At 37.1% G+C, this 12,150-nt stretch overlaps 1 protein-coding gene across 8 annotated transcripts in view; it reads left to right on the top strand.

The window, feature by feature from the left end:
* The window catches only part of KANK1 (KN motif and ankyrin repeat domains 1), a 177,218-nt gene that overhangs the window by 117,209 nt on the left and 47,859 nt on the right, over positions 1-12,150 (top strand). For 7 of the 8 annotated variants that reach the window (XM_039888254.1, XM_039888187.1, XM_039888153.1 and 4 more), the window contains one exon: positions 5,082-5,201. In XM_039888254.1, coding sequence (XP_039744188.1) covers positions 5,165-5,201 — 37 coding nt within the window. In that variant the 5' untranslated portion in view covers positions 5,082-5,164. Of the gene's footprint in view, positions 1-5,081; positions 5,202-9,284; positions 9,411-12,150 lie in introns of those variants that run through there. The other variant, XM_039888430.1, reaches the window with a different exon arrangement.

Here is a 12,150-nt window from a genome sequence, read left to right as displayed (position 1 = left end):
TTCCCTTCACCTATACCCCACCCATACCAAGAAAAGTATGTGCTGTATTTAAGGAGAGCAAACAGGTTTGGGTCATAATTAGGCAATTTGGTTGCAAAGTACCCAAGACCTCTAATATTACCCCCACAATTCCTGTGGTAGGAGCCAATATTCAAAATCACCGGAAGATAATCTGATGATGAACTATGGCCAGAGTTTGTACTTAAACATGCTTTTAATTAAGTTACTTTTAATTAAATTCTTGATAGAAATATGTGGGCAATCACAGATGGTGTATAATAAATTATACAGGCTTTCGAATGCCTGTTTGAAAGATTAACTTATTTAAAGAAATAAATGAGCTTTGCATTTTTGATTAGGGTAAAACATTTGTGTGTTCGTATATATGTGTGTTTTTTAGTTTTTTGTAGCATCTACTTCCTTTAGATTTCTTTTTAGCACCTGTCCCCTGATGTCATCTTTCTCCTGGGCAATTCACTTTATTTACCACCAAGCTCTCATAGAAGCACACAGTGCTGTAGCCACAGCACTACTATTTGACATGCGCTTTCTCATCTTCTGCCTTTGCACGTGCTATTCCTTCTGCCTAGAATTCTCTTTTCATTTTTCTCATCCCGAAAAACACTCATTTATCCTTTATGACTTAGGCCAAGCGGTCTCTTAGGAATACATTTTTTTTGGCCACTTCCACCCTTTTTGGGCAAAATAAGACCACCTGACTGTGGATTGGAATCCAACTGTTCATACACTACTGTTCGAGGCTTTCTCCTTTCCTTATGTCTCTGTTTGCTTCCACCACTAGGGTGTAAGCTCCTGGGAGTGGCTCAATGCTTTAGTTTACATCTCCAAAATAGTGGCTGGTACAAATTCTAGAATGTCATAGGTCTTTTTAAAACATGTTAAGGTAATTAAAATATGCATATAGTCAAATAGAAATAGCCTCAGGTGGTAACAATGACCACATCAGGATCGTGAGATAACAAATTATTTTTTGCATGTCGTGAAAGAAATTCTAGAACTTTCACATCAAAATTGTTGTTTTCGCTGTCATAATTGTCCTTTTGAGCAGCAAGTTTCTTATTCTAATCACACTGCCCTAATTCCATCCATTTTTGAAACTTCTGTGATTCCATTAAGAGTCTTCCTCCTGTCCTCATTGGTGGAAATTTTTTCGGTTTAAAAAGTACTTAATTTTTTGAAAGTCAAATGACATTCATAAGAGAATGTAAGGGAAAAGGTTGATAATCAAGCTGACTAAATATCATGTGGTATCTAGAAGAGTGATATGGTTAAGTACTGAGACATTTCCTGTGTGTCATATAAGTATCTCTTCAAGCTCTTAAACATGTAACCTCAAGGAATAAAGTTGGACGTACAATTGCTTTAAAAACAATATTATATAAAAATTTAAAACATAAGTTTCTATCTAAAAGGAATTTGAGCAAAGCATCCTTGGAATAAGCATATACATCCCTCCCGACTACCTTGAAAAAGACCTCACTTGTCTTTGTAATTTCTTGTTAAAACTGTAGTGCCCTCACTCAGTCACATTATCACAGGAGCTGGCGCTTGAGCTCTGGGACTGACTTGCTTAGCTCTGAATGTAGCTCTGTTACTTACTAGCTGTGTGACCTCTGCAAGTTCTAAACCTCACCATACCTCAGTTTCCTATCTATAAAATGGGGAGGATTTTAGTACTCTGTAGGGTTGTTTTGAGGTTTAAATAAAGCAATAACTGTTAGGTGCTTTAAAAAGTCCCTTGAATGTAATATAATTTTGCCAATTCTAAGATGCACATATTTCGCATTTTAACACTTCTGAAATGAGGATGCATCTTAAAACTAATGTAATTTTTCAAAAAAATAGCATCTTATCACCATTTAATTAGCAATACCGTCTTTTAATCAATGACTTAAATAATGGCGCACCTTTAGGGTAGATTGCATTTTAGATTTCAATAACTAATAGTAAGTAGTAAGAGCTCAGTAAGTACTAGCTGACATCAACATTATCATCAGTGTTGTCATCGTCATCAGTCATCTTGGTCCTAACCAGGACAGTGGCATTTGATTGGTTTGATAGTGCTAGCCTAGAGTATATATTAAATCTCAGTTTCATCTATTTGTTCTTGTCAATGTGCTCTTAGAAAAGATCTAGTGAGCTGTTTTTCATATTTGTTTTTATTAGGCGAATGTAAAGTATTTATGGGGTTAATACTTGCAATGTCTGTGTTATTCTCTGCACTGTACTTGGGAAGCTACTAACATGTTCTTCAATGCAGATCAGCGTCTTGAAATAAATAGAGAAGACAAATTATTTTCTCAATTGATGTGTTTTCCTAAGTCCTTTCGAAGAAGTGCTTTTTCTTAGTAAGCAGAACTAAGCCACCATTGTACCACTTAAGATTTACTGGTTCGCAGTCTTCCCTGTGAGAGAAAAGAAGCAGTTTATTGATCTGTAACAGAGAATGGATCATGGCCAAACCTTTTCTGGTTTATACAGTGCACTGCCATAAGAATCTGCATGTCACTAAGAAGACTGAGTCCTCACAATTTGAGGCCACCTGTCAGGCATGAACAATAACTAGGAAAAATCGATAGGCAATATAAAACTGTTGTTTTTGCACAAACACTTCTAGGATTCATGCCCAGTGGCAGACATGTCTTGTTATTTTCCCATTGGTATGCTTGCAGTTCCTAATTTTAAGATTTCCCCTTACTTTGATTTTATTGTTCAGTTTGTAGGAGGGCAAGAGAGACCAATTTGAATCCAAGATAAAGATCTCCTGCTGGGTGAAAGAGGTTCAATAACATGAGAAAACCTTGGACTAAAGTTTATGAAGCTTGACTAGGAAGATTCTGAGAGCATCTCCATCCAAATACCTTGCCACATACTTCATCCATAATATATGCAGCTTGTTTCTTCATGCCTTCTGCTCGCCCTCAAGAGTTTAAATGGTGGTAGTTCCAAGCCATTATGAAGGAGTACAAACAAACCAGGCTAGAAAGAGGCCAGTAAATAGGGATTTCGCTTCGGTTTCCGTTGTTGTTAGATTTTGTAAGTATAATTAGTTGAATAATTCCAGAAGCTGGGCTTCTTTCCTTGGTCTCCTCATTTCTACACTTCTCCTTAAATCCGCCCAGTCTTTACTTTTTTTTTTTTTAACAAAGCTACATTTGTCAAACATGTATAGGCATTCCTCTTCTTAAAGATAATGCCCACTCTGTCCCTAAATCCTGCCTTTGATTCAGCTAGCTCTGACTGTGCACAGAGGTTATTGCTCTCCAAGTTCAATGCCGTGAACCCAAACCAGTGCCTGTTTCCAGCAGAATGTCAGGTGATTGCCACATAATCAGAGGGATTAGAGCCATCCTGCCTTCCTGGTACGCTGCCAGTTGGAAACTGGGGACTAGCAAAGAGCTGGGAGGCTGCCAGTGGAAGGTCGAGAATCGGATCTCCCTCCGCCAGTGAGCTGAGCAGTGGTCCGTGTAGCTGGAAAAGCCATGCAGGGGAGCAAGCCTGTCAGAAGCAGCCTACAAAAACCCAATTCTTTAGAGTTTGCACTGAGTTGCTTTCACAGTATTAGGTTTGAACTGTGGTGCAAATCCATTCAAACAGGCAAATTTCACTAGCTAAGCAGCAAGAAATTCACACCCTGTGTGATCAAAGTGATCAGCCATTTCCTCTTCCTTCCTTTTTATTTACTTATATTTCTGACCTCTTATAATGTGGCCTGAGAGTTTCTTTTTGCATAGCATTTTTTAAATACTTTTTTCTTTCTCCGATGAATTTTAAAGCAAATAAAACCAAAGCCAACAAGAAATATCTAATGTTTCTTTTTAATAATTATTATTACAAAAGTAATAAAGGAGCTAAAATCATTCATAATTGCATTACCCTGGGGCAACCACAGTGAACATTTGGGCATGTTTACTTCTCATTGTTTTAAGTAAATGTCTAAATTTGTACATATATTTTTAGCAAAATTGGTTTTATGATAGAATACAGTCTTTTTTGTCAGTGTACTTTGAGTATTTTCTGTATTATTAAAAACTTATAAATGATTTCAGTGGCTGCATTAGATTCCAGTATATATGGATATGTTATTATTTTAGTGGTCTCCTGTTGGGAGGTCATAAGTCAACACTTGACTCTGAACTTGGAATTTGTTAAGCTCGATTTCTTCTGATTTTGTGCATCGAGAGTTAGAATTTGGACACAATGGAAATGGAATATTTCTATCTGCACCATGGTTTGGTTTTCTTGCCAGCATTTTTCAGAAGGCATTTTTGGAAAAGCAAAGGTTGGAACAATGTTCTTTTCTGTTCTTTTTCTTGTTTCTTTTTTTGTTTTCCATTTGTTTTAAATTTTGTGATCGTACCATAAATCATATTATAGTAATCTCAGTTACTTTTAAATAAAGACCAAGATAAATTAAGAAGTTTGTTGCCCAACGTGAACCCTAAAGTTTCAAAATTATGCCATTTGAAGTTTATCCAACAGAACAATGGGAGATGCTGAAGATTTTTTTTTTTTATGAGGGGGATTAACTGGATTAGATCTGTGTTTTAGATGACCGGGTAGGTGAAAGACTTGTGATATCTCAAAAGAATTCATATGAAATTAATCTTTTTAAAAAATATGAACATTTGGTGCAACGACTACTTTCAAATTGCAGTTGAGTGAATGAAACTATGAACCAACATCTGAGAAGGAGGATAAGCTTAAAAACCAAAAGTAACTTGTGAAATGCTACAGAATGACACATGTTAGGAGGTCATTTATATTTGAAGACCACTTTCCTAAAAAGTTATTTCTGACAAGTTTTGTCTCCCATCAGAGTTTTATATCTAGAGACTTGCTTTCAGTATCTGTCCACAGGTGCATCTGTGAACCTGTTATTCCTGAAACACCAAATGGCTGAGTCCAGGGCAGCCACCACCTTGATCTACAGGCTGTCTCTCCCTGATTGAGATCTGCTCTCTCCATTAGCAGTCATCTTTGTAAACAGAAGTCTAAGATTTAGTATTGTGTATATTTTTAAATGATCCATTTTAATGGGGCTCTCTTTATTGTTTCAGGTTGAAGGCATTTGGGAACTTCATGCATAAAATTTGCATGATTCCTCACTCCTTTTTGGATCTGTCATTGGATTCAAGCCAGCATGGCTCACACCACAAAGGTTAATGGCTGTGCCTCAGGTAACTCCGTGTGCTGGAGTGTGTGTGTGTGTGTGTGTGTGTGTGTGTGTGTGTGTGTGTGTGTAAATATATGGCTTTACTCTAACTAATTTCTAATTTTTCTTTTAATAAACAAATAGACGATGGTAAGTTGCCTAGATAACTGATTTCAAAGTACTTTTCTATCCACTGAAGTTGTGTTTGTTTTATTTTTTTAATCATTTAGTGAATTTGCTTTTATCTTTATTGTTTTTATGTACAGAAATCAGTTGGGTAAATTATTACTTAAGTCAATTCTGTTGAAGTGTTGAAAGACACATGTAAAATCCTGAATTCGGATGCAAGTATAATGTATACTTCTCTTGCACTTCTTTATGAGGGATTGAACGATGAGAGAAGAAATGAATTTGGATGCTTAAAACCAATTCCTAGTATTTACTCTCAAGCAGTAGTGTTTGATGTTGGGAAGCAAAGGGAAAGGAAGAGGGGAAGAGAAGGATATAGTCTCTAAAGTGACTTTCCCAGGCAGGAATATGCAACAAACCATATTATGAATCATAAAGACTTGTATCCTAATTCCTACTTTGGTTATATTAGAGACCTATATAGTTTACATATCTGTTCCAGTATTGCTTATGTAAATTTTGGGAGAAATTTATAAAACAAATGCAGTATTATAAGCCATAAAAAAGCACTTTTAAAGGCAACAAGTGGGAGGAAGAGACCACTGAACTGGGCATACTCAGGCCTTGTATGTGACTTTTTGTTCCGGTAATCCCAGCTGCAAGTATCCTCTGGCAAGAAGGTGATAACTTACCCAAATAAACTCAGTTGTTTCTTTTGTCTATTTGCTTGTCCTTTTTACTGCCCAACTTCTTGAGGCTATTTTTGATCCTGCTGTCTATAATAAAATATGAATGATAATATTTAACATTTAATGAACACTTACTCTGTGCTTTGATGCCCAAGATGCTTTGCCTGTATCATCCTCACAGTAATTCTTTGAGATTATGCTATCATCATCACCATTACTGCTATCACAGAGAGGCTCAGCAGGTTACCTAAGTGACGTAAGAAAAGTTAGGATTATTACTTGTTTCTCTAGTAAAATATTTGATAAGAGAGGAGATTGAAACATTTTGAAAATCTTGAGAGCTGTGGGTAGGCTTCAGGCCCCTGTGATACTGTGATCTCCCTCCCTTCCCCTGTCCTCATTGATATCCACACACGCAGAGGAAGCGGGACTTGGAATTGGGGTCTCAGACCTTGACGCTTTGGAGTCTCTGGCAGAATCCTATCTTCAAGGGTTTAGATACCTACCCCATTTATTCCTAATTCCTTTTCCAACTTGACTTGTCCTAGAGTGTCCCTTTTCTCTTTGTTCCTAAAGTCTGATGATCTAGCTATAATGTTTCCTCCCTAGCTGGTGCTTTACCTAACAGGTCTGGGCACCGAGTTTGAATGCAAAGGAAAGCTCTCTAATTTGTGACTTCGGGGTTTCAGGGTATGGATTGTTAATGCAGACAGGTATCTAGACCAGGCAAGGGAAGGTTTTTGTTTCTTCTCATCACCATGACCTCTGTGAACCTGTAAGCAAATCTGATTAGAGGCTCTGTCATACACAATTACTTTAATTACATGCACACACACACACACAGAGATATCTAAACATGTATACATTACGTATGTATATATGATGCTTATTATAGAAAAAAAATTTAAATATATGCATGTAGTACTGTGTAAAAAAATAAAGCAAGAATTATACTACCACCCAGAAATAAATACTCTTCCATAGTCTTTAAATTTTATATATTTTGCATAGTTAAAGTTATGCTTATAAAAGTCATCATTTTATCTTTTCTTTTCCCACTTCGTATTACAAAAGAAATATCTGCCCTTTTTTTTTTTTAAGCCAAACTCAAGCACTGCAAAAGTGTATGCTGGTTATAAATATACCATTTTGAAATGTAATTAGCATAAAGAACATTTACAGGCCCCAGATTAAGATGGGATAAAGAGGGCTTTTTGGCAGCTAATGAACTCTCGTTACTGATCTTTCCCACGAGAAAAAAGATAAATTATTTGGGTAGTTTAGTAGAAATTTTAAATATGGAGTAAATTATATGTTTTTTCATTTTCCAAAGATAATGTATAATAGTAAATATGCCTTTTAAAACTATACTTCCTTTGATGTGTTATGCCCCAAAGGGGTCCCCCAACCAACCCCTTCCCCTGAAAAATCACTGCTTTTGGCTCCATAGACCACGAAGAGAAATCTCCTATGAGGGTGGAGTCAGGGCACACTGGTCATGGTCTTAGGAATAAACCAGAAGAAAGGAAGAGTGTCCAGGAAAAGCACCGTCAGCCACACTGTGCCACTGGCTGCAAAATCCATCTGAGGACTGGTCACCCCACAATCATGTCCCTGTTTAGCGTTTCAACTGGGTAAGGGACGCGTCACAAACTCTTTTATACTCTGACTTGAGACCTTCAATTAGATTGGGTAGCAAAAGGTGTTAATTTGAAATTAAGAGCAGTTAATACTGTAATCTGTAAAATTCGTTCTGATATATTTCAGACATGCAAAATGCATAAAGGTTATATAAAGCAACCGTGTACGTACCACCTAGCTTAAGAAATAAACTTTACTAGTACATGGAAAATATTATTGAGCCAGGTATTGAGCCTACAATGTGCCAGGCATTGTTCTGGACACTGGAGATACAGCAGTGAACTAAATGGGCAAAAATCCCAACCTTTAAGGATCTTACTTTCTAGTAGAAGTTGGGGTCTCCTGTGGACAGAGTGTCCGGATAAAATAAAGAAAGTATTTATACTTTAAAAGTATTTATTATTGTCTATCTGAAATTCAAATGTAACTGGGTGTCCTCTATTTTTATTTGCTAAGCCTGGCAACCTTACCTGTTTCTCTCTTTTTCACCAGATCTTTCATCTGGCTTCCCTTGACTGGTACAGTTTTAATTTTATTAATTTAAAATTTTATTATGCTATTACTAAGATTACCCTAATGGCATTTGTTAATTAATGTAATGAGGTATGAGCACCATAAATAGATCATGACCATTCTCTTTTCTTACAGCTAACTAGGAAGTAAATGGGGGTTGTTGGTTAGAAAAATTACTATATTTCAGTGGAGTTTAGGGATGGGGGACAGTCTGCTTTTTCCCAAGTTTCTGAATCATGTTGTAAACTGGATGCACTGACTGATACTTCTCTAAACACTTATTAATGTTGTGAAACTTTAATTAGAGCTTAGAATCTCTTTAGAAGCCAAATAACAAGTAGCTTATTTGTCAGATAGAGATAATAATACCCGTCCTACCTTCTTCACAAGAGTGTTGTGGGAAAAAAAATAAAACAACGGCCATAAAAATACTTTTTAAGATATAAAGTGCTGATCAGATGTCAGAGGAAATCACTGTCCTTCTTGGTCTGCTATCTTTGTCATGAGCTCCTGATCGAATAAACACCTGTACAGGCCATTATGCCAGGCCCTGTTGGATGCTGTGACATTGGGGCAAGAATTATGTTACTGTCCTGAGTCTAACAGTCAAATGAAGTAAATAGATGAGCATTAAGGAGTGAATTTTTATGCGTGCTATCACCATCTTTATTTTTACTAATACTTGCCTTTGCTAGTTTATTGTAGTTTTTTCCTTCTCTTGCTATTTCTCTTTTGTAGCCTAAATAACATTTTTTAAATACAGATACATTATTTACTTATTTAAAATCCATATTGAACTGCATTAAAATTTGATTGGCATTTTAAATTAATATAACACATTTCAAAAAATCTTGTTACCCTGGTCTGTTATTTGGCTCCAGGTTTTGTCTCCATGCTGATCTTAAATGAGGTTCAAAGGCCGCTGATAAGCCCTGGTCAGTCAGACAGAGCCAGAGACTCCTGGCAGAACAGGTGGAACGCTACAGTGCAGTGTAGCCCACTCTTGGTTGTGTAAATATTTTTTCTGGGCAGGAGCATTTCTCAAACAGAACTCTGAGCCCACTGCGGTGACCCTGACAGCAGAAATTGTGTGTTGTTTGTCAAGTATAAAACCAGTTTGCACTGACTGGTCTGGCTCGAACCAACCTGGTGTTTTCTGAGACCATCTGTAAAGAAAGTCCCGGAATACAACAGAGGTGGTGTGTTCGTGGTGGTGAGTTCCAGACCTGTTGTCTGCATTAGCGTTACTCCAGAGGCAGAAGGTAAGCTGATTAGAAACTAGGGCTGCTTTAGTGTGTGGTTAGTACCTGTCATGGCTTTCCAAGAGCTCCTGCTTCAATTTGCAAAGAGATTAAATGTGTGTTTCTACCTGTGCTTCGCATTCTCCCGTAAGTTATGTGTTCATTGGTGTATCAGAAGAGCTAAGAGGGAAGAGCAAAGTTGCCTAACATAAAAACATAGGCGATAGCTAGAGTTGGGGATATTTTTGATTTTTACCTGTGCAGCCTCCCTTCCCTACTTTCAGATGACAAAACACAAGTTGCCCAGCTCACATGGTAATGGCTAAGCTAGAAGTTCAATATGGAGAGTTCTTTTTGTTGTCGTTGTTCAAGGCATTCTATTGACGTTAAAAATCAGAAGTGTGGTGTCTGTGGAATTCACATTAAACAGATCAAGGGGAAAGTATATATTTCAGAAAACTTCATAAAATTCAACAGTAGAATGGTTAAAAATAAAACGTCCTCTGGGATAGGAGTTATGTTGATAAGTTATTTTATTTTTTAGTGTGGATTATTTCATAGAGCCACGTGAACAAACATATCCAATACTTTATAGGTATTTAGTACATATGCAGTTTCATCCTATTATTTGATGTGTCTAATAATTTAATTAGATTAAAATTAAAAGAAACTTAATTGCTAGTTTATTGAAAGCTGATTTCGCACTGAAGTTTATAAAGGAAATAGTTTATTTTCTTATAGTGATGACTGGGGAGTTTTTTTTAGTAAGAAGTAGTTACATTTGGATTACATAACTGTTAAAATGCAATACCACCTACAAATAGGAGACCCTGAGTTTCGGAGTCTTGCCTGTCTGATTAATTAGCACCCCAGAATTCATATAGCCCCCGGAGAATATCCGAAGAGTCCCTCCTTGATCGGGACTTACCTGTTTTACAAACTCTTGAGGCTTCAGTTCTAACCTGTACCCAGCTTCGCCTCATCAGCTTTCTTGTTCCAAACCTTGAGCGAGTCATAATGGGTTAAGCGGCAGATTTCAGACAGGCGATTAGCTCTCCAACTAAGCTGAGGAAGGATGACTTATCTTCCGGAGAGTACCAACCTACCGGCGTGTAGGAAGGCTAGAATCTGGTCTCTGGCTAGTCCCAGGTGCTGGGCAAAGATACCCTTTGGTTGGAGATTTCTCCCCAGATGCTATGTGGGCGCCAACAAGAAAGAAAAATAAACACAAAATAAAAACCTAACAAGGAGGTACGCTATGTTAAGAACTCAAGCTGTTGCTATCATTCTCAGACGTCATAGTGAGGAAAAGGATTAAAAACAGCCCATCCTACAAGGATTTGAATGTCCTGTGCCCTGCTCACCCGCAGACTTCCATCGTGAGTATTGGCATTGATCTCTGATTATGCACTTCCCCTCTTTCTTGAAGGACCTGGATGGGCTATCTGAGCCCATCAAAAGTATAGCTCATTAGCTTCCTTTTCCAGGGTTTGCCTTTTTCCTGTGTGTGTCCAGGATAATTCCAGTTCATCTCCTTTGTGTAGTTTCTGAGAAAGGTTTGTATGGGCTTGGAAAAAGAGTGACTAACCCTCTTGTTTCTGCTTTGGGGTCCTTTTCTCTTGAGGCCTGTTGTTGTAATCTGGCATGAAAAAATATTAGCATCGTTCTCAAATTCACAGAAGTGGTAAATTCTTGCTCTTTTCTGGCAGCAGATTTAAAAATTGCAATGAGTAGACTTCTCTAATAAAAACCTCAAGGAAGACCCAACAGGTAATCAGATGTGGTAAAGTTCATTCAAACAGTTGTAGAAATTCTAAGTAAAAAGAAAATTTTATGATTTTCTTTTTCCTCTCTTGGCTTCTCTCCTGGATGTTTTTGGAGTGAGCTGTATCTAATTTACTCATTTCCATATGCTTTAGGAAAAGTATGGTCTTGTTTTAGAGGCTAAGCCTGGTTTTGCTTTTGGGTCGCAGTTCATTATGAAGCCTGAAAATGAGAAGTTTTTAAATATGCAGCCCATTTGTGTATATAACCTTAGTACTCTTACAACTTAAAAATAAGTATGCTGCTGTTTTGAGGATTTTTTAAAAAATAGACCAGATTTCTAATCCTACCAGTTCTTTGGAGCAAGCCATGGCTGAAAATTTAGATTAAATAATATTCTGTAATATGCAGAAGGCCTTTCTAACCAACAGGTAGAAAAACAGAACTATAGACATGAGGGAGAACTGGGCCAAGGGACAAATCTTTGGGTTCATGGGATTTGTTCTTATCCTGAAAGTTAAATTCTTATACTGCTTACTCGTCTTATTTGTGGCAAAACAGATTTGAGTGATCTGTGACATTTCTGCCAGCTGGATCAAAGGTTGTGGACATGGTTACAATTTCACCATATGAACCTTTATTTAAAGGAGCTGGTACTAGAGTAATAGTTTATGGAAGCCATTTGCTATTAATAGTTACAAGTTCTAAGTTTATTTTACATCCCTTTTCATGATTTTATTTAGTTTTCTGAGGGATTTTTAGGTTTTAGACATGATCTCTGTTAGGCAGCACCAAGAGATAGTCATGTGATTTTCTGAATTTAGTGTCACAATATTTTGTTTAGTTGATAAATCCCATCAGCTTTGCAAATAATTTTGTGAAAACATTGATTCAGCTTGTCCTGCCAGATTTTCCCATCCCTGCCCATGTTCTGAGTGCCCTTTCCTCTTGTATCAACTATCCATTAGGCCAAGGCATTTTTAGTGTTTCTGTATAG

This window comes from Pteropus medius, unplaced genomic scaffold (assembly GCF_902729225.1).
Source record: "Pteropus medius unplaced genomic scaffold, Ma_sr-lr_union100, whole genome shotgun sequence".
Lineage (NCBI taxonomy): Eukaryota > Metazoa > Chordata > Mammalia > Chiroptera > Pteropodidae > Pteropus > Pteropus medius.
This window is presented reverse-complemented; position numbering and strand designations above follow the sequence as displayed.